The 21,997-nt window shown below is 47.1% G+C and overlaps 1 protein-coding gene and 1 long non-coding RNA gene across 3 annotated transcripts; one reads left to right on the top strand and one right to left on the bottom strand.

Annotated features, from left to right (window-relative positions):
• Positions 1–514: 514 nt before the first annotated feature.
• Positions 515–6,562, bottom strand: LOC146401624 (uncharacterized). The gene is made up of 2 exons (XR_014809219.1): positions 6,456–6,562; positions 515–4,752 (listed from the first exon to the last, which is right to left on the bottom strand). It is a non-coding gene; the product is annotated as an uncharacterized LOC146401624 (long non-coding RNA).
• On the top strand, positions 1,822–21,687 carry LOC100156674 (myeloid-associated differentiation marker-like). Of its 2 annotated transcripts, XM_084966973.1 has the most exons (3): positions 1,822–5,621; positions 11,153–11,375; positions 21,193–21,687. In XM_084966973.1, exon 1 carries the CDS (start codon positions 2,027–2,029, stop codon positions 2,960–2,962), a length of 936 nt encoding a protein of 311 aa, XP_084823099.1. In that variant the 5' UTR covers positions 1,822–2,026; the 3' UTR covers positions 2,963–5,621; positions 11,153–11,375; positions 21,193–21,687. The 2 variants fall into 2 exon arrangements, with proteins under 2 accessions (XP_084823099.1, XP_003356709.1); XM_003356661.3 differs by lacking the exon at positions 21,193–21,687 and having other exon boundaries at positions 11,119–11,357.
• Positions 21,688–21,997: the final 310 nt, after the last annotated feature.

Raw genomic sequence — 21,997 nt, 5'->3', positions numbered from 1 at the left:
ATTAACCTTCAGGCACCAGTCAGTCTGAGGACTTCATGGTCACCATGTAGTTAACTTCTGTTTCATGGGGACTTTAGTATCTGTAACAGAACTCTGGAATATGCATCACATACTGTTACCTGTGTACTTCAGGGAGGAACCAAGGATTCTGTGACTGCCAAATGACAGATTTCCTGTTTAAATTGTTGCCAGTCCTCCTGGCCCAACTGATATTTTTTGTCATTACATGTTCACCTCCTATCAATAATTAGTTCTTGAACCAGGCTTTTGTGACTTAAGGGAGAGCTGGGAGACTAAATACTTTCTGCAAACAAGAGGCATGCAGTGGACGTGGTGGGAGAGGTCTGTCCCAGGAAGACCCCATAGGGTCCTGCTTAGTCACACTGCCACCCCAACTCACTATATTTCAAGTCTAACACGGGGGGGCTACTTAGCAGGCAGGTCTCGGCCAAGTCTAGAATATGCTTCGATGGGGACACCATCCATTGTTGATGAAAGTAATCAATGAGCAATGTCTAATAAGAATAGAAAAGAGTTTTAATTGAGCCAAACTGAGTATTACAGCCCAGAAGACAGCCTCTCCTAAGGCTGGGAAAAGGCTCCAGAGAAGCGTGGTTTTCATCACAGTCAGAACAGAGAACATCAACAAGTCAGGGATCCCCTGCTTGCAGGTTTCAGGAAACCAGATCAGCACTTAAAAGGTGAGTCAGTATGGCCTTGGCTCCTGTTGAAGGAGTCTTGTCCCTGAAGGAGAACCAGCACTGGTGTCCCAGGAAGGAGGGCATTTGGTCTCTATTTGTAGTGTCCAGAGTCTTTATTTCTGGTCAACGAGTCCTTTGCTTTAATGATTAAAGCAGGTGTACAATGTGCATTTGATAGGTCACAAACAGGCTGGTAGCCTAAAGTTTGAGTTCCATTATGTGCAAGCCAGAAATGGAAACATTTCTTTTCTCACCATGTTCACAGATTAGAATGGAAAAGGGATGGTGGGGAAACTCAGGCAAACCTCTGGCTTTAGATAAACATGACCTCTCCATGTTCACCTCTGAACCTGCCCTCCTCTGGGTGGGGCTGTGTCACCTGAGATGGCAGCTCCTTCTCGTGGTGGCTGCAGGGAGGAGAGGCCAGACTCCTGTCCCTTCAGGTTTCTGCGAAGGAGGCTGTGGCCCTGAGGGGGGTCTTGGGTTCCCAGAGCCCCAAGCTTTGGTCATGGGCTCCCACCCACAGGCCCTGGTGCAACGCTGGGCTGGAGAGCACAGGGCTCAAATACACAGCTTTGGCATTGTTATCTGGGTGCCCACTCCTCACCTTTGGAGCTTAAGAAAGCACCTGATTCCCTGAACCTTAGATTTCTCATCAAAAAATGGAGTTATCCCTAGAACCCACTACTCCAGATATGCTCCCGAACTGAGAATTCTTCAGCTTCAGTCAGGTGACATCGTGCCTCTACTCTGTAGGACATAACACCTCACTGGGGTCTGAAAGTGCCTTGTAGTAAAACACATTGGTATTTCCACAACGGCACTTTTGCAAATGCCCACTAAGTCAATTAAACAAAGACCATTAATTTTCTCACATCTGTTTAGATCAAAATTTGTTACAAAACAATTTTTTTAAAAAAAAAATTCATTTTCAGTTTTGAGAGACTTGAAGTTCTGAGATTGTAGATAAGGACCCTCCTATGCTGTTTCTCCATAGATAATGGCAAAAAGCTCAAAAAGGTAAAAAATGTTTATGGTTTGAGGCCAGACCCAACCCAGCTGTGAGGTTTGAGATCAGACCAGCCCCCTGATAAGGCCAAGGGGGATGAGTGGGACCATCATTCTGGAGCAGCTGTGCCATTAGCCAAGCATCTGGGCCAGTGGTTCAAACTCTGCAGATCCTGAGCCTCAGCCACCACAGGCCCCTGAGCCTCTTCCAAGCGTCTGACTGAATCCATCTCCAGGGTGGGTCTTTCCCTGACAGGTCCTGAGCAAAAACCACTGGCATTCCTGTGACCTCAACCTGCCTGAACATCACAACTACCATGTCCACCTTGTCGATAGGTGGAGCTGACTGTTTATCGGACTGCTGCCTCCAAGTGTGTCAGCTCTTCTCCACTTGTGTGGCTTTCTCCCTGGTGGCTGACATGGGCATTGGGCGGGGGGCTCTAGGTAACTGGACCCTGTCCATCTGGTGCTTCTGTTTTGCTGTGACTCTCATCATCCTCATGCTCCAGATTTGGAAACTCATGTCTGATTTTCCTTCCATCAGGTACAAATATTCTGTCACCTATGCCTGTTATGCTGCTCTCCTCTGTCTCTCTGTCTCCGTCATCTACTCCACCACCTACGTCCAATTCCTGCCTTATGGGCCTTACCGGGACCGGGCCATCGCTGCCATTGTATTCTCTTGCATCGCATTTCTGCTTTATGCCGTGGAAGTGGGAGTGATCTGGAGAGTTTTTTGGTTCAGTGATGTCACCTGCTATGTGCTCACTGTGCCAGGCCTGCTGAAGGTGCTGGAGACCTTCACGGCCTGTGTCATCTTCGCCTTCATCAGCAACACCTCCCTGTACCACGACCAGCCGGCCCTGAGGTGGTGCGTGGCCGTGTACACCATCTGTTTCCTCCAGGCCGCCGTGGTCCTTGTACTGAACCTGGGGGACTGTGAATACAGGCTGCCCATCCCCTTCCCCATTTTCCAGCTGGGGCTCACCCTGCTCTCCGTCCTCCTCTATGCCAGTGCGGTGGTCCTCTGGCCTCTCTACCAGTTTGATGAGAAGGTGGGGGGCCAGCCCCAGCGGTCCAGTGATGTGAACTGCTCAATTATGGGTGACCCCAACTACTACGTGTGCCCCTGGGACCAGCGACTGGCTGTGACTGTCCTGACTGCCATCAACTTGCTCCTTTACGTGGCTGACCTGGTGTTCTGGTCCTGTCGGGTTTCTGTGGGGACTGAAGATCCTCCCAGGGGCTCCTGAGTCACTCTTCTCACCAGAGGTATCTTTCTGGAGTCTGATGCCCCCTGAGATCCTCTTCCTGGCTCTCCTCGCTGCCTTCTCGCATCCTTCCCCACTCGTCTCACTCCCTTTTCTGTCCCCTTCCCTCCTCTGCTCTGTCTCCCTTCCTCTTTTCTTTGGTGGCCCACATCCTGTTCTCCCTCGTCCTCTTGCTGCTCTTACCTTTTCTACATGTTCTGCTCTGGCTCCTTCTGGTCGTCTGTTCTTTTCTAATCTCCTGTGCGCTGACACTTCTTTCTTCTTCGCATCAATAGGGGCCCTGAGACATCTTCCTTCTCTGCCCCCCTCATCCCCTAAGGTGCTGAACTCACATCACACAGGCCTCTGTGCAGCTCTTCCTACCCTGGGCCTTGGGAGGGGCCTCATGGCCAAAGCCGCCTGTCCCCTGCTGTGCATTAGTTGGTGTGTGTGTTTGGTGGGGGTGGGTCGCTAGGAATTCAGCCCCCTTTCTCCCAGTGGAGGCTGGTGTGCAGTGTACCTCCCCTTTAAACATTAACAAAAACAACTGTGGGGGTCAATAATTTCCAGTGAGCAAGAGGCTTAAAGCAGAAACCCTGGGGCGGAGGCCCTGCCCGCCTGGTAGCACACCAGTCCCACCTGAAACTGGCTCCAGAGTCGTTGCAGGCTTATTCAAAATGCTCTGACTAGAGCCCATTTACAAGGTAGCAAGGAGCAGGTGCCTTCCATTCCCGCTGCTCTCTGGGGAGTCAAAAACAGAACTGGCCAAGGACTGAGTGCGTTGTCTTCAAGACAACTGTGTGAAGTGTTTGTGAGGGACAAGCCTGTGACCCACCAGCCTCAGTGCCAAGACAGCTGGCCCTGCCTCTGCAAGGAGAAAATGGCCACTGCCAGGCTTAAGGTGGCACAGCCTGGGTAGCTTTTCCGTTCTTTTTTCTCATCACAAGGGCCAAAAGTACTGTGTGCTCAAACTAGCATACTCTTAAAGGGGAAGTATGTTTCAGATCTCTTGGGGGGAGCGGGAGGATGGGAAGAGTCAAAGTACTTGTACTGCTTGACAGTGCTATGCCCACATGCGTTTCTTGTTGGCCAGTTGTTTTCTGCTGCTGCTTCCTGCTTCTCTGGGACTCCCAAATAATGCAATAATATGAATGTGTATCATTGTTAAAAGGTTTCCTGGAGCTTCTGGCTCCCATCAGCCTCTGCTGTCCATCAGAGAGAGAATTGTCCCTTCTCCCACACTCATGATGTCCTTTTTAAACCTCAATCCGAAAATAAAAGACAAAGCCACAAAATCAACCTTCCCTCATTGACCCACATTTGCCTGGAGTTCAGAAGAAACTGAGTAGATTTCCATTCTCATACAAACCAGCATCTCTGCAAGCCTGCCCCACTGCCTCCCAATTCCCATCTTAGGCAGAGTCTTAGGGGCTTGGCCCAGCCCTGGGACACTGGCAGTTTGGCCTCACCCCAGTGCCCAACATCCTGCCCCCTAGGTCTGAAAGGGGCTCTGCCAGCACCTGGAGGCCTCTGTGCAAATGTTTGTGCATGCTCAGGGTGTGGAAAGCAGCTCCTTACAGGAACTGGTGGCTGCGAGGCACCACAATCCTTCTTCCTTGCCTGCTCTCGGTGCAAAGCCTCAGAGTCCAGCATCCCAGTGTCAGCAGGGCAGAGGGGCCAGGCCAGCGGAGCTGTGGGGGAGTGGAGGAGAAGGCCCCTCACAGCTGCCTCTCACTCCTGTCCTGGGAGGAAGCAGGGGTTCCTCACCCAGGGGCCTCACATGGCAGGAACATCTTAAGAAGGAAAGAAATAAAATGCACATTTTAAGGCACGAAAAGTTTAAAGCTAAAAATGTTTCTTTGCTCTTTGGTCCTCCTGCCTCCTAAGGAGGGTGTATTGTGCACCTGCCTTGTGTGTTAACCAGAACCCCAAGGGCAGAAGTGTCTGCTCTAGGACATCCTCCAATGGTGGAGTTCCCATCATGGTGCTGAAATGCAGTTTTAACTAAAGAACAACCCCCCCCCCCCCCGCCGCCCTTGGCTAAGAAGGAAGCTGCAAGCCTTTCCAGCTATGCTCGTCACTATACCACCCTTCTTGTAATAATGCAGCAACTGTGTGCCCTCTGTCCAAGCCAGCAGCCCTGCTAATCACGTACCTATCATTGCTTATCAGTTCCACTTCTGTAACCTTGCTTGCTCAGTTTCTTAGTGAGGATCACTGTCTGCTTGGGGATGCGGGGAGGTCCTAATGCTTACATGGGAAAATCAAGACCTTGTAGTGTATAAAATTTACTGAGAACAAAGACCTGGTGCTCAGACTCTGGAGGTGACTCCTCTGAGCTCGCACCAGTGCTGAATAAGCCTTGCTTTTCCATATCTCCAAGTGCTGTTTGTCTCCTTCCATTGCCACGGTTTTTGCGGTTTCTGCAACCTTTTTGGTGCGTTGGCCGGGAAGCCGACAACCGAGCTGGCCTCTTGTGCCACTGTTGTCGGGGAACTGGGGGAGGCCACAGTCGCCAGCCCGTTGACAGGTGGATAGCACACACTGGCCATTTTGCCGGATCCAGACCCTCACTCGGGCCGTGCTGGCCTTGGCTCACACCGCTTCCCGAATGGACTCAGAAGGAGAGTGGAAGCAGGTTCCAGGACAGGACATCAAACTGGTGAGTGCCCTGGGGACATCTGCCTGAGTCAGGACCCATCATGTGGCAGAAGGAGAGACTGATCACCTCTCAGTGACCAAAAGGGTCATTCAGGTCAGGGTTTGCTCCCTTGGGATCAGAAGGCTTGTCAATTCTGGTGTGTGTGTGTGTGTGAGTGACTGGAGAGAGCGAGAGCCCGTGCTCCACCGTCTTTGGACTACGGAGCCAGAGTGAGTCCTAACCTGCAGTTCCGCGGCGACCCTCACATGGCTTATGGTGGCCCTCTTCGGGGGGATCCTGACGTTGGGGTTTATACAGTCCCACCTATGCTAAGAGGTGCCTGAAATATCTCCTCTGGGGGAGCAGTCAGGAGGACGAAGTGATTGTTACCTGAGGCTTGTCCTCGCTGTTTGTCCTGCGTCCTCGGCACAGGGTGGGACTTCACACAATGGGTAAATCAGCTTCCAAGCCCACTGTCTTAGAGTGTATGGTTAAGAATTTTAAGAAAGGATTTTCTAGAGATTATGGTGTTAAACTGAGTCCTGGAAAACTGTGTACCCTCTGTACTCTGGAGTGGCCCCCCTTTGGTGCTGGCTGGCCTCCGGAAGGGACCTTAGATGTGTTCACAGTTGCAGCAGTATTTAATGTTATAACAGGAGACCCTGGACACCCAGACCAATTTCCGTATGTTGATCAATGGCTGGAAATTGCCTATTTGAGGCCCCCATGGGTTCGGTTCTGCACCACAGACCAGGGACAGTGTAGGGTGCTAGTAGCCCAGTCCAAGAAGAAAAGCTTGTCTCAAAAAAAAAAAAAAGGTGCCACCTATTTTTCAAGGGGAACCTGAGGACTCACCCCCTATGCCACCACGTTATGCGCTGCCAGCCCCACCTCTGGGAGCCGAAGGTCCCCAGATGCCAGATAGCCCACGGCCTTCTGTTTCTCCTCCTCCTTCTGCTTCTGAAGTTCCTGAGGCAATATCACCCCTGCCACCAGATTCTCCAGAACCAATGAGCAGGCGTCTCCAGTCAGCTCAGGGAGCAGCCACTCCAGCGTTGCAAATGCCCTTACGGGAGACACGGGGACCACAGCAAGTCACCCCCGATGGGACCATACAAGAGGGGGGACATTTTTATTATTACCAGCCCTTTTCCACTGCCGATCTCCTCAGCTGGAAACACCATACTCCCTCATATTCTGAAAAGCCTCAGGCACTAATTGATCTCTTAGAATTCATTTTCCAGACACACTGTCCCACCTGGATAGACTGCCGGCAACTCCTTTTTACTCTGTTTGACACTAAAGAGCGCTGGCGAATTGTAACAGAAGCCCAAAAATGGATTCAGGCCAATGTGGGGGGTCGAGCAGACTTGGCAAACTGGGTGAGGGAAGCCTTCCCAGAAGAAAACCCCCACTGGGACTGTGACACCGAAGAAGGGAAACGTAACCTAGAGAGGTACCGGCAGGTCTTCCTACAGGGGGCAAAAGCTGGGGCTAAAAGGCCTGCTAATATAGCTAAGATCAGTGAGATACTACAAGAGCCAAATGAAAGCCCAGCCAAATTCTATGAGAGACTATGTGAGGCTTTCCAAATCTCCACCCCTTTTGATCCCGAGGCCCCTGAAAACCAATGGATAATAAATGCTGCCTTTGTGGGACAAGCCCAATCAGATATCTGTAAAAAGCTAAAGAAATTAGAAGGCTTTGCAGGAGAGAATGCCACTAAACTGTTGGAAATAGCCAACAAGTTTTTTATTAACCGAGACCAGGTGGCTCGCCGTGATGCAGAAAAGAGAATGAAACAAAAAGTGACTCTTCTGGCGGCCGCCCTGTCAAAACCGGTGCCCCCAGTGGGACCACCCCATAGGGGACAAGGCCCAAAGCCAGGAGAAAGGAGTCCCCTGGAACATGACCAATGCGCTTACTGCAAAGAAAAGGGACATTGGAGAAATGAATGCCCCAACCATCCTGAGGAAAAGACCAAGGCCCCACCTAGCCGGTACCGATCTGAGCCATTCAGCCCCAATCTGATTGGCCTAGCTGAGTCTGATTAGGGGGGACCAGGCTCTCTCCAACTGGGCCCCTGAGAGCCTATGGTCAGAATTCAAGTAGGGGGCCACCCCATAGACTTTATGGTTGACACAAGTGCCGAACTTTCTATGGTTACACAACCTGTGGCTCCCCTCTCGGGGAAAGAAACCACCATTGTTGGGGCCACAGGTAACCAAACCCACAGGCCCTTCTGTGGTCCTCGATGATGTCGATTAGGAGGCCATGAAGTAATACATGAATTTCTTTACCTGCCTGACTGCCCAGTCCCCCTGATGGGAAGAGACCTGCTGGCTAAAATGGGGGCACAAATTTCCTTTTCTACTGATGGATCAGCCCAACTTAAATTGACAGAACCCCCCTCTCCTTTAATCATGGCTCTTGCTATAAAAAGGAAAGAGGAATGGCATTTGTACTCTTCCCCTTCAGAAATGGGGACCATTCCCCCAGAACTGGAGACTAAATACCCATTGGTTTGGGCTGAAGAAAATCCACCAGGACTGGCAAAACGCCATACTCCTGTCTTGATTGATCTAAAACCCGGATCTCAACTGGTAAAGCTACGACAATACTCAATTCCCAGAGAAGCTCGACTGGGAATCCAGGTTCACCTGGATAGGCTGCTTCAGCACCGACTGTTAATAAAATGTCAGTCCCCTTGGAACACCCCTTTACTGCCCATGAAAAAACCGGGAACACAGGACTACTGCCCAGTTCAGGACTTGAGAGCCATAAATGAAGCAACAGTCACTTTACACCCATCCGTCCCTAACCCATATCCCCTGCTAGGGCTGATCCCCTGCACTGCTGAGTGGTTTACTTGCCTGGACTTAAAAGATGCCTTTTTCTGCCTCCGGGTGGCACCTGCCAGTCAGCCCTTGTTTGCTTTTGAATGGGAAAATCCACATACAGGGACAAAGGAACAGCTCACCTGGACTAGACTCCCACAAGGATTCAAAAACACTCCCACTCTTTTTAGCGGCGCCTTAGCTGCTGTCCTGGCTGAATTTCCTGGGCAAAAACTGGGCTGTGTTTTGCTACAGTACATTGATGACCTCTTACTAGCTGGCACCATGGAGGCTCAGTGCCTAGAGGGAACAAGAGCTCTCCTTTCCCTACTGACGGAGGCAGGGTATCAGGTATCAAAGAAAAAGGCACAAATCTGTAAAAAAACAAGTCAAGTATCTGGGCTTTAACATCATGCAGGGCCCACAAATGCTGGGGACTGAAAGAAAGCAGGCAGTTCGTGCCATTCCTGTCCCTACGACCCGCTGGAAGGGTCGTGAGTTCCTAGGGGCAGCAGGATTCTGCTGGATATGGATCCCTGGGTTTTCAGACTTGGCCAGGCCTCTGTAGGAGGCTCTAAAAGGGGGAAAAAGTCTCCCCTTAAATGGGGACCAAGCCAGGAGGCAACATTTCAGACAATCAAAACCAAACTCACTGAGGCTCCAGCCTTGGGACTTCCTGATGTAATCAGAGGATTTAACCTTTTTGTTCATGAGGAAAGTGGGATGGCTTTGGGAGTCTTAACTCAAGAATTTGGGCTTTGGCAGAGGCCGGTGGCCTATATGTCCAAACAAATTGACTCAGTTGCAGCCAGATGGCCTCCCTGTCTCAGGGCTGGCAGCTACCACCTTGTTGGTGAGAGAGACTGACAAGTTGACTCTGGGACAAAACCTCAGTGTTAAAATCCCACACTTGGTTGTAACCCTAATGGATACCAGGGGCCACCATTGGCTCACACATGCACAAATGACTCAATATCAAGGGTTACTATGCAAAAATCCACGGGTAAAACTGGAGGTTGTACAAACTTTGAACCCAGCCACTTTTCTGCCAGATGAAGCAGGGCCCCCAGACCATAACTGCTTGGAGGTACTAGATGAGGTGTTTTCCAGCAGGCCTGACTTGACTGATAAACCACTCCAAAATCCTGACCTGGTTTTATATACTGATGGCAGCAGCTCTGTGGAGGATGGAAAAAGGATGGCAGGATATGCTGTGGTATCTGACTTAAAAGTGATGGAAGCAGAGATGCTTCCTCAAAGATGGTCAGCACAGAGAGCAGAATTATGGGCCTTAGTCAGAACACTGGAGCTCAGCTGAGACCAGCAAGTTAATATTTATACCGTCTCACAGTATGCCTTTACAACTTTGCATGTTCATAGAGCCTTATATAAAGAAAGAGGACTCCTCACTGCTAAAAAAAAAAAAAAAAAAAAAAAAAGGGATTAAAAACTAGGCTGAAATCGTAAAGCTTCTAGAGGCAGTATGGGAACCTAAAGAAGTTGCAGTTATCCACTGTAAAGGCCACCAAAAGGGAGACGACCCAGTGACAAAAGGAAACTGTAGTGCTGATGCAGCTGCCAGACAGGCAGCCCGGGGACAACAGCCAGACAAACCTAAGGTCTTTCTGGCTCCAGAAGTGCCAGCTGTCCCCAGATATTCTCCAGAGGAAGACAAATGGATAAGGGAGGAAGGAGGAACTAAAACTAGAATGGGATGGTGAGTCACATGGGACCACCGGGTTGGTGTTCCAGAACAGCTGGCCTACAAACTAGTCCACCAACAACACGAGATAACCCACATGGGCAAAACTGCCTTAGAGACCCTACTGGGCCAGTAATATCTCATTGCTCATCTTCCTGCACTCTGCTCCTCTGTCTCCCAAAGATGCATAACCTGTTTGCAGAATAATGCCCACCAGGGGCCCAACAGACCAGCTGGGGCACAGCACTGCGGACTGTCCCCATTTGAGGATATGGAAGTGGATTTCACTGAGGTCACCCCTAGTAAGGGGTACAAATGTTTACTAGTTTTTATCTGTACTTTTTCAGGATGGGTAGAAGCCTTCCCTACCTGAACTGAAAAGGCAAGGGAAGTAACCGAGGCACTCCTGAGAGACATTATTCCCAGATATGGAATGCCTCTGACCATTGGGTCAGATAATGGACTGGCATTTGTGGCCAAAACAGTAAAACAGGTGGCAAAATCTTTACAGATCCGATGGAAACTACACTCTGCTTATCACCCTCAAAGTTCAGGGAAAGTAGAACGCATGAACCGGACCCTTAAACAGACATTGGCAAAGTTATGTCAGGAAACCGGCTTGCCCTGGGTAGACATGTTGCCGGTGGCCCTCCTAAAAGTGAGATGCTCCCCCTGAGCGGGAATAGGATTCTCGCCGTTTGAAATTTTATATGGGAGGCCACCTCCACTAATCAATCTAAACGGAAACACCAGGGAGTTGGGAGACTTGGAATTAAACAAACAATTACAAGGACTGGGGCTCACATTTCTCGGATGCATCAATGGGTCACAGACAGAATACCTGTGTCCCTAGGTATAACAGTACACCCTCACAAGCCAGGGGACCAGGTGTGGATAAAGGACTGGAAAAAGGAGTCTTTGAGGCCAGTATGGAAGGGCCTCTATACTGTAATTCTAACCACCCCCACTGCTCTTAAAGTAACAGGAATAGATGCTTGGATCCATCATTCCAGAGTTAAACTGGCTGGCCCAGCTGACGACCATGGAGAATGGGAGACTGCCCTCGATCCGGAGAGACCTCTTTGCCTGATAATACGGAGGAGGAGACGACGATCTCAAAGCCCTGCTCTGACCACACCGGAAGCTGGTCAGTCAACGCACGACTGAAGCTTGAGGAATCAGCTGCCTGATAAAATAAACTGCCTTACCTACCTTCCACAAGAGACTTTCTTACTGGTATGTACTGTTGTCTTATTACCAACATGAATGTTTGCTGCCTGTTGCTGTTAATCTGGTCCCCTTTGGTTCTGCCAGGATCTATTTCCTCATGTGACCCATGCACTCAAGTAACCCGATCAGATTAAGAGGTTACATGGACTTTGCTTTACTTCACTCATTTCTCCTGTTCCGGAGAAATTCATGGAAGTTGTACTCACAACAGGACCACTTATTCTATCTGTCAACAGAGGGACCAATATACTTGCTTTGATCCACGATACTCACCAACTGAGGAATGGTTAGAAGTCCAGCGCCCTCATAAATCAGGGCAGCTAATTAATCGGACCCAAATTACCAACCCCAAGTTGCCAGCATCAATACTTTTTGATGCCTGTGAAGCTATAAATGGGTCATGGACTTCTACTAGACCATGTGGAAGCCCGTCATGGAAAAGAGAATATAGGCTCTGGCATAAATATATGTGCTGGGGCACCACCTGGAGCAGTTGCCAGAAATGCACTTATTGGAGGTGCGTGGCCTGGGCAACCTAAAATAAGGGAAACAAAACAGCTGCCCTTCAAAAGGGTACAGCCCCTCCAGACTGTCAGACTAAAGCTTGTAACCCAGTTAATTTCACTATTTTCAATTCCAGTGAGCCCAAATAAAGGGAGGGATTTGTGGAAAATTTAACTCAAGTAATTCCTGTCTACAAATAGATGACACCAGAAAGGTGATAGAAGAAATTGCTGACCGCATGACTAAACTTGCCCATGTGCCTGTACAAACTTGGAAAGGATGGGATGCAGACAGTCTCTTTGGTAAATGGTTCTCTTGGTTGGGAGGAATTAAGACAACAGAATAATCATAGTTATACTTGCAGGGTGCCTACTTGTTCCCTGCCTTGTACCTCTCCTGATAAATATTATAAAAGGTTTTATAAAAAACATGGTTGAAAGAAAAACAACCTCCCACCTGCTACTTATCAGAGGCTACCAAAGGGTTATGACTGATGATGATCTCTAAAGGGTGCAGATGCACGCTGAACATCAAGAGGGGGGAATGAAATGGAGTTTTAACTAAAGAACAACCCCCCTTGGCTAAGAAGGCAGCTGCAGGCCTCTCCAGCTATGCTCGTCACTATACCACCCTTCTTGTAATAATGCAACAACTGTGTGCTCTCTGTCCAAGCCAGCAGCCCTGCTAATCAGGTACCCAGCATTGCTTATCAGTTCCACTTCTGTAACCTTGCTTGCTCAGTTTCTTAGGGAGGAACACTGTCTGCTTGGGGATGGGGGGAGGTCCCGATGCTTACCTGGGAAAATCAAGACCTTGTAGTGTATAAAATTTACTGAGAACAAAGACCTGGTGCTCAGACTCTGGCAGTGACTCCTCTGATCCCGCACCAGTGCTGAATAAGCCTTGCTTTTCCATATCTCCAAGTGCTGTTTGTCTCCTTCCATTGCCACGGTTTTTGTGGTTTCCACAACAGTGCAGCGGAAACAAATCCCACTAGGAATCATGATGTTGCGGGTTGATCTCTGGCCTTGCTCAGTGGGTTAATAATCCAGTGTTGCCATGAACTGTGGTGTAGGTCTCAGATGCAGCTCAGATCTGGTGTTGTTGCGGCTGTGGTGTAGGCTGGCATCTGTAGCTCTGATTAGACCCCTAGCCTGGGAGTTTCCCTATGCCTACACACAGGCACAAGGTTAGATCAGAATTCTTTCTGCTGGGGCCTTCAAGAGCATCCAGTATGCACCACCAAGCCACACGGGGCCTGGACCAGTTGCCCTGGGCTGTGCCCTGGATGCCCAGCACCCCTCCATCCTGGTTCCACCTCGCAAACCCCATAGACTTATCTCCTGTCACTGTCCCAACCCAGGCCGGAACCCAGACTATCCCTTCAGCATGGCCACCTCAGAGGGTGATTGCAGTGATGAAATGATGTACCAGGACCTGGATCACAGCAAGTGCTTGAAAGACAATAGCAAAGTGTGATGATGAAACTATTCTGCACTCAGTCCATATGGATCTGGCATCTCCTGTGTGCCGAGAGCTGTCCAGGCCCTGGGGACCAGGGAGGAGGATGAGCTGGCTGCTGCCCAGGATGCCCCCGACCATCTCCCTCCTTCATCCTCACACCTGTGCTGTCGGGGTTCCCCTCCCCCAACCCTGCTGTCTCCTGTGACATCCCTGAGGGCAGGGCTCCTCCACTGCTCACCTCATTACTCCCAGAACTGTCCTCAGACCCGCTGCTCTGCCAGTGACTGAGGAGATGGGCGAGTGATGGAAGGAAGGAGGAGGAATGATGAGTCCATCCTTACCTGACCCGGGAACCAGAGGTCTGTGTGTGACCTGAACATCCTTCCCTCCCTGTTCTTCCCCACCTGACAGAGCTCCTCTCCTTCCCTGCGGGCACGTCACACCCAGCACAGCAGGAGGACCAAGGGACACACTGGTGACATTTATCGAGGGGTTGCTATGCACCAGGCACCTATCAAGCACAAGGCATGAGGCAGCATCTCCCAGTTGAAAACCAAACAAAAGCAAACCCTCCATCCTACACCCTCCAGGCTATAGGCTTTGCACCCTTTCTCCACAAGCACCTTGAACATGACCGACACCCCTCTCCGTTCTCCCTCCTCTCATTTGTTCCAAGCCCCTCTCTGCCTTCTCTTCCTGCCTCTCCAAGGAAGCCCTGCTCACCAGGTCACCAGGGAGCCCCACTGGGCAACTCAAGGTATATTCATGTTCTCATCACTAGATCTCTCAGTACAATTCAGAAAACCATTCCCTGGGGGGATGTTCCTCCAGTCCCTCAGCCTCTCCTCCATCTTTCTCTCCCTCCTTCTCTCCCACTGTCTGAGTGTTTCAGGTCTTTAGGACTTGGACCGAGACCACCTCTGTTCTGTGCACCTGCTCTTCTCCCCAGCAGCTTTAATTCCACTCACTCAGTACATGTTGTTGTGTGCTGAGTGTGTGCCAGGCACTGTTCTAGGCACTGGACAAAGAGCAGAAAACAGAACTGAGAGTTTCTGCCCTCATAGAGCTGACACTTTATTATTATTTTTTAATTTTTTATTGCTCAGTGAATTCATTACATTCATAGTTGTACAATGATCATCACAATCCAATTTTATACGATTTCCATCTCACAACCCGAGAGCATCCCCCCACCCCCTGAACTGTCTCTTTTGGATTCCATAAGTTTTTCAAAGTCTGTGAGTCAGCATCTGTTCTGCAAAGAAGTTCATTGTGTCCTTTTTTCAGATTCCACATGTCAGTGAAAGCATGTGATGTTGGTGTCTCATTGTATGGCTGACTTCACTTAGCATGATAATTTCTAGGTCCATCCATGCTGCTAAAAATGCCTGTATATTTTATTCCTTTTAATGGCCGAGTAATAGTCCATTGTGTATATGTACCACCTCTTCTTGATCCACTCCTCTGTCGATGGACATTTAGGTTGTCTCTATGTCTTGGCTATTGAAAAGAGTGCATTAGTGAACATCGGAGTACATGTGTCTTTGCAAGCTGTGGTTTTCTCTGGAGAGATGCCCAGGGGTGGGATTGCTGGATTAAATGGTAGTTCTATGTTTAGTTTTCTGAGGCATCTCTATACTGCTTTCCACAGTGGTTGCACCAATTGACAATCCCACCAGCAGTGTACTACGGTTCCCTTTTCTCCTCATTCTCTCTAGCACTTATTGTTTGTAGACTTTTTGATGACAACTATTCTGGCTGGTGGAAGGTGGTACCTCATAGTGACTTTGATTTGCATTTCTCTAATAATGAGTGATGTTGAACATCTTTTCAAGTGTTTCTTGGCCATGTGTATGTCTTCTTTGGAGAACTGTCTGTTTAGATCTTCTGCCCATTTTTGGATGGGGTTGTTTGTTTTTTTGGTATGGAGCTGCAGATGGTGAGTATAAATCTTGGAGATTAATCCCTTGTCAGTTGATTCATTTACAAAGTTTCTCTCCCATTCTGTGGGTTGTCTTTTTTGTTTTGTTCAGGGTTTCCTTTGCTGTGCAGAAACTTCAAAGTTTGATTAGGTCCCATTTGTTTATTTTTGTTTTTATTGTCAATACTCTAAGAGGTGGATCTGAGAAGATGTTGCTGTCATTTATGTCAGAGAGTATTTGGCCTATGTTTTCCTCTAAGAGTTTTATAGTGTCTGGTCTTATATCTAGGTCTTTAATGCATTTGGAGTTTGTTTTTGTGTATGGTGTTAGGGAGTGTTCTAATTTCATTCTTTTCCATGTGGCTGTCCAGTTTTCTCAGCACCACTTATTGAACAAGCTGTCCTTTCTCCATTGTATATCCTTGGATCCTTTGTCATAGATGAGATGGCTGTAGGTGCATGGGTTGAATTCTGGGCTTTCTATTCTGTTCCACGATGCCTATTTCTGTCTTTGTGCCAGTACCATACGGTTTTGATGACTGTATAGTCTGAAGCCAGGGAGTCTGATTCCTCCAGCTCCATTTTTCTTTTTCAAGATGGCTTTGGCTATTCTGGGTCTTTTGTGCTTCCAAACAAACTTGAAAATGTTTTGTTTGAGTTCTGTGAAAAATGTCCTTGGTGCTTTGATAGGGATTGCATTGAATCTGTAGATTGCCTTGGGTAGTATGGTCATTTTGATAATACTGATTCTTCCAATCCAAGAGCATGGTATGTCTTTCCACCTATTTGTGTCCTCTTTGATTTCTTTCATCAGTGTCTTCTAGTTTTCAGAGTACAGGTCTTTTGTTTCTTTAGGTAGGTTTACTCCTAGGTATTTTATTCTTTTGGATGTGATGGTAAACGGGATTGCTTCCCTAATTTATCTTTCTGCTCTTTCATTGTTAGTATATAGCAATGCCATTGATTTCTGTGCATTGATTTTGTATCCTGCGACTTTGCCACATTCATGCATGAGCTCTAACAATTTTCTGGTAGCGTCTTTAGGATTCTCTAGGTATAGTATCATGTCACCTGAAAACAGTGATACTATTACTTCTTCCTTTCCAATTTGGATTCCTTTTATCTTTTTTTCTTTTCTGATGGCTGTGGCTAGGACTTCGAAAACTATGTTGAATAGTGGTGGTGAGAGTGGTCATCCTTGTTTTGTTCCTGATCTCAGCGGGAATTCTTTCAGCTTTTTACCATTGAGAATGATGTTTGCTGTGGGTTTTTCATATATGGCCTTCATGATGTTGAGGTAGGTTCCCTTTCTGAAGGGTTTTTATCAGAAATGGGTGTTGGATTTTGTCAAAGGCTTTTTCCGTGTCTATTGAGAGGATCATATGGCTTTTAATCTTCAGTTTGTTAATGTGGCGTATCACACTGATGGATTTGTGAATGTTGAAGAATCCTTGCATCCTGGGGATAAATCCCACTTGATCATGCATGATGTACAATCCTTTTAATGTATAGTTGGATGTGGTTTGCTAGTATTGTGTTGAGGATTTTTGTCTCTGTGTTTATAAGTGAAATTGGCCTGTAGTTTTCTCTTTATTGTGTGGTATCCTTGTCTGGTTTTGGTATCAGGGTGATGGTGGCCTCATAGAATGCATTTGGGAGTGTCCCTTCCTCTGTGATTTTTTTTTGGAATTGTTTCAGAAGGAGAGGTATTAGCTCTTTTCTAATTGTTTGATAGAATTCACCTGTGAAGCCATCTGGTCCTGGACTTTTGTTTGTTGGAAGTTTTGTAATCACAGTTTCAATTTCAGTTCTTGTGATGGGCCCATTCATCTTTTCTATTTCATCTTGGTTTAGTCTTGGAAGATTGTACTTTCCTAAGATTTTGTCCATTTCTCCTAGGTTTTCCATTTTATTAGCATAGAGTTGCATATAGTAGTCTCTTGTGATCCTTTGTGTTTCCGTGATGTCCACTGTTACTTCCCCTTTTTCATTTCTAATTTTATTGCTCTAAGTCCTTTCTCTTTTTTTCTGGATAAGTCTGTGTAAGGGTTTATCAATTTTGTTGATCTTTTTAAAGAACCAGCTTTTCATTTCATTGATCTTTTCTATGGTTTTCTTCATTTCTATTTCATTGATTTCTGTTCTGACCTTTAAGATTTCTTTCCTTCTACTAACTTTAGGTCTTGTCTGTTTTCTCTCGAGCTGCTTGAGATGTAAAGTTAACTTGTTTATTTGAGCTTTTTCTTGTTTCCTGAGGTGGGCTTGTATTGCTATAAACTTTCTTCTTATAAAGGCTTTTGCTGCATCCCTAGGTTTTGGAGTGTTGTATCTTTGTTGTCATTTGCTGCTAGGTATTTTTAAATTTTGTCTTTGATTTCTTCAGTGATCCATTGGTTGTTTAGTAGCATGTTGTTGAGTCTCCACGTGTTTGTGTTTTTTGCAGTTTTTTTCTTGTTGTTGATTTCCAGCTGTTTAGTGTTGTGGTTAGAAAAGATGCTTGATATGATTTCAATTTTCTTCAAGTTAGTGAGTCTTGATTTGTAGCCCAGGATGTGATCAATGTTAGAGAATGTTCCATGTGCACTTGAGAAGAATGTGTATTCTGTTACTTTTGGATGGAATGTCCTATAAATATCTATTAAGTCCATCTGGTCTAATGCTTCATTCAGGGCCTGTGTTTCCTTATTGATTTTCTGTCTGGATGATCTGTCCATTCCTGTAAGTGGGGTGTTAATATCCCCCACTATTATTGTGTTATCATTGATTTGTCATTTTAAGGTTGTTAGCAGTTGCCTTCTATATTGTGGTGATGCTATGTCGGGTGTGTAGATATTTTAAATTGTTATATCTTCTTGGATTGATCCTTTGATCATTATGCAGTGCCCTTGCTTGCCTCTTAAAATATTCTTCATTTTAAAGTCTATTTTGTCTGATATGAGTATTGCTACTCCAGCTTTCTTTTGATTCCCGTTCACATGAAATATTTTCTTCCATCCTCTCACTTTCAAATTGTATGCATCCCTAGAAGTGAAGTGGGTCTCTTGAAGACAGCATATATATGGATCTTGTTTTTGTATCCATTCAGTCAGCCTATGTCTTTTGGTTGGGGCGTTTAGTCCATTAACATTTAAGGTAATTATTGATATGCATGTCCTTATTGCCATTTTATTAATTGCTTTGGATTTGTTTTGTTGCTCTTTTTTCTTCCCTTCTTCTCTTGTTCTCTCATCTTCTGGTTTGATGACTATCTTTAGTGTTGTGTTTTAGTTGATTTTTCTACTTTGTGTGTGTATCTATTGTTGATTTTTGGCTCGCAATTACTCTGATATTTTGACATAAATATCTACATATACATGAGATTGTTTTAAGTTGTTGGTCTCTTAATTGCAAGTTCATCTCCAGTGTCCTGCCTTTGTACCCACCTCTTCTCATGATTTCTGATTTTGGTGGCATAATTGTGCATGGATGATTTTGTGTCTTTACTGTATATATACCTTTACTAATCTGGGTTGGTGTTTTTTTCCTTTCTTCTTTTTTCCTTTCCTTAAGTATATAATGCCACTCCCTTCTGGCCTGCAGAGCTTCTGCTGAAAAATCTGCTGATAACCTTATCGGGATTCCCTTGTATGTTATTTGTTTCTTTTCCCTAGCTGCTTTCAAAATTTTCTCCTTGCCTTTAATTTTGGTCACTTTGATTAATACGTGTCTTGGGGTGTTCCTCCTTGGGTTTATTTCATATGGTTCTTGTTGTGCTTCCTGGATTTGAGTGAGTGGTTCCTTTCCCATGTTAGGGAAGTTTTTGGCTATTATCTCCTTGAATCTTTCCTCTGTCCCCTTCTCTCTCTCTTCTCCTTCTGGCACCTCTATAGTAGAGATGTTGGTGCGTTTAATGTTCTCCCAGAGTTCTTGAGACTCTCTTCATTTGTTTTCAATCTTTTTTCTCTCTTCTGGCCAAATCACTGATTTCCAGTAATCTGTCCTCCACCTTGCTTATTTGTTTTTCTGCCTCTGGTATTCTGCTGTTAGCTGCTTCTAGTGAATTTTTTAGTTCAGTTATTGTATTTTGCCTCTCTTCTTGTTTAAGCTTTATATATTGTATTTCTTTGCTCAGTGTTTTCTGAAAATTATCCATCTTTGCCTCTGGTTTATTTCTAATGTCTTGCATCATTTTCAGCATCAACATTTTTTCCAGGAGGCTGAGCATCTCCTGATTGCTTAGCTATTTTTCTGTTTTTTTTTTTCTTTCTCCCTTATCTGAGTTATAGTTCTCTGTCTTTTTATTTTTATGGTTTTTTTGGTGTGGTGACGTTTTTGCAGACAATAGAGTGGTAGCCCTTCTTCCTGCTTGTTCTGTCCCCCTTGTGGCTGAAGTTGGTACAGGGGCTTGCTGTAGGCTTCCTGATGGGAGGGACTGGTGTTTCCCACTGGTAGGTGGAGCTGATTCCTATCCCTCTGGTGGGTGGGGCTTTGTCTCTGGATGGGATTAGAGGTGGCTGTGTGCCTGGGGGGTAGCCTGTATAGGCAGTCTGTTTGCTGAGGGGCTGGGCTCTGATCCCACCTGGATTTTTTTTTTGCCCTGGGGCTTCTCAGTGCTGAAGGGTGGGGCCAGATTTTCCTAAAATGGCCACCTCCAGAGAAAGGAAGGGCTGCTGAATATTCCTGAGAGCTTTGCTTTCAGTGTCCTTCCCCCATAACAAGCCACAGTCACCCCCTGTTTTCCCAGGATGTCCTCCAAGAACTGCAGTCAGGTCCAACCCAGATTCCTATGGAGTCTTTGCTTTGCCCTGGGACCCATTGCACGTGAAAGTCTGTGTGCACCTTTTAAGAATGGGGTCTCTGTTTCCCCCAGTCCCGTGGAGCTCCTGTGCACAAGCCCCATTGGCCTTCAAAGCCAGATGCTCCAGGGGCTCTTTCTACTAGTGCCAGATCCCCACACATAGGAGTTTGAACTCTCACTCCTGTAGGTGAGTCTCTGTGAACTAGTTACTTTCCAGTCTGTGGGGTTTCCCAACAGGGAGGTATGGGGTTGCTTATATCACATAACCGCCCCTCCTACCTCTTGATGTGGCCTCCTCTTTGTCTTCTGGAGTAGGATATCTTTTTGAAGGTTTCTGGTCCATTTGGTTCAAGATTGCTCAGCATTTGCTTGTAAATGTTGTTGTTTTTAGGCTAGAAGTTGAGCTCTGCCATCTTTTTTTCTTTTTTCTTTTTTTTTTTTTTCTTTTTTTGCCGTTTCTTGGGCCACTCCAGTGGCATGTGGAGGTTCTTAGGCTGGGGGTTGAATGGGAGCTGTAGTCACTGGTCTTCGCCAGAGCCACAGCAACATGGGATCTGAGCCGCATCTCTGACCTACATCACAGCTCACGGCAACGCCAGATCCTTAACCCACAGAAAAAGGCCAGGGATCGAACCCGAAACCTCATGGTTCCTCATTAACCACTGAGCCAGGATGGGAACTCCTGAGCTCCGCCATCTTAATCCCATCTCCAAGCTGACGCTTTAGTGCAGGAGATGGATAATAAGTGAACCAACATGTAATGTCAGGTCAGTGGGTGATAAATGTCATGGCAAGGGAAAACAGGTGGAAGGAGCATTATTGTTGTGTGGGGGTTAGGGGGACAGTGGAGACTTCTCTATTGATGAGACATTTAAGATGCTGAATTCAGTGAATGGGCCCTCTGGTGACAACTTCCCATGTGTGCCTCTGGAACTGATCTCTACTGACATCCGAAGTCACGTCCACCACTCTCCCTATCTCTCCGTCTGCATGGCTTAAGGCACCTAACGCCCATCATGTCCAGTGCAATCTCTTGCACCCCTACCACCAACTCGCACTGCCCCATCCCCATCTTTTCATGTCTCAGCCAAGGCACCACCTTCAGAGATGCTTCTCACAAAACACTCATGAATCCACCCACTCTTCTTTGTCTCTAGAGACACCACCTGGTCCAGATCCATCTCCTCACCTGGACGCCTGCCAGAAGCTTCTCCCTGATCCCTTCATCTCTGCTCTTTACCTCAATATCAGCTTTGGACTGAGCTCAAACTGAGGTACTTCGAAGGCTTCTCTTTGCTTTCTTAGGAGGAAAAACAAACTCCACAGGTCAGCTCCAAAGCCCTGCAAGCTCAGACCCCTCCCCACCACTCCAGCCTCATCTCCTCCCTCTCTCCAGACACTGAGAACTCCTTCAGTTCCTCCTGGTCATCTCGGGGCCTTTCCCCTTACATCTCACCTGCCCCCAACCCTGAACTGAGATCAAAGCTCAGCCTGGATCACGCTTCCTGTGCTCAGTCAGTGCCAGTCTAAGCCTCGGTTTCCTCATCCAGAAATGGACATAATAGCTTTGGCTTTTCACCTTGAGGGTTCTTAACTACACACTGTAGAAAACATTTTGGCAATAAAAGCAGAGAAATACTGTATTAAAACAATGCTGGGTAGATTGGCAAATTATTAGGAAGGGATCAGGCCCACAAGAGGCTCAGACGCGGAAGGAGGGTGTCTGGGTAGCCAGGGCACAACCAGGGGCAGCTGGTCCAGGAGCCATGGCCATTGGAAATGCACACCGGATGCTAGCAGGCCGAGCACAAGGAATTCTGATCTGAGCTTGTACCTGTGTGTCACTCACTCCTTAAATGTGTGTCCAGACTTCACTCTGGGGGAAGGTCAATTTTTCCTACCTTCAAGTTTTTTATCTTGGGAGATGCCCAGTCTCTCATAAAAATTCAAATTATGGGCACG

This window comes from Sus scrofa, chromosome 7, assembly GCF_054392235.1.
Source record: "Sus scrofa isolate SSC_HxYL_T2T_F1_AM1 chromosome 7, Sscrofa_HxYL_maternal_Yorkshire_Landrace_v2.0, whole genome shotgun sequence".
Lineage (NCBI taxonomy): Eukaryota > Metazoa > Chordata > Mammalia > Artiodactyla > Suidae > Sus > Sus scrofa.
Note: the sequence above shows the minus strand (reverse complement) of the source record. Positions and strands in the feature narration are given on the sequence as shown.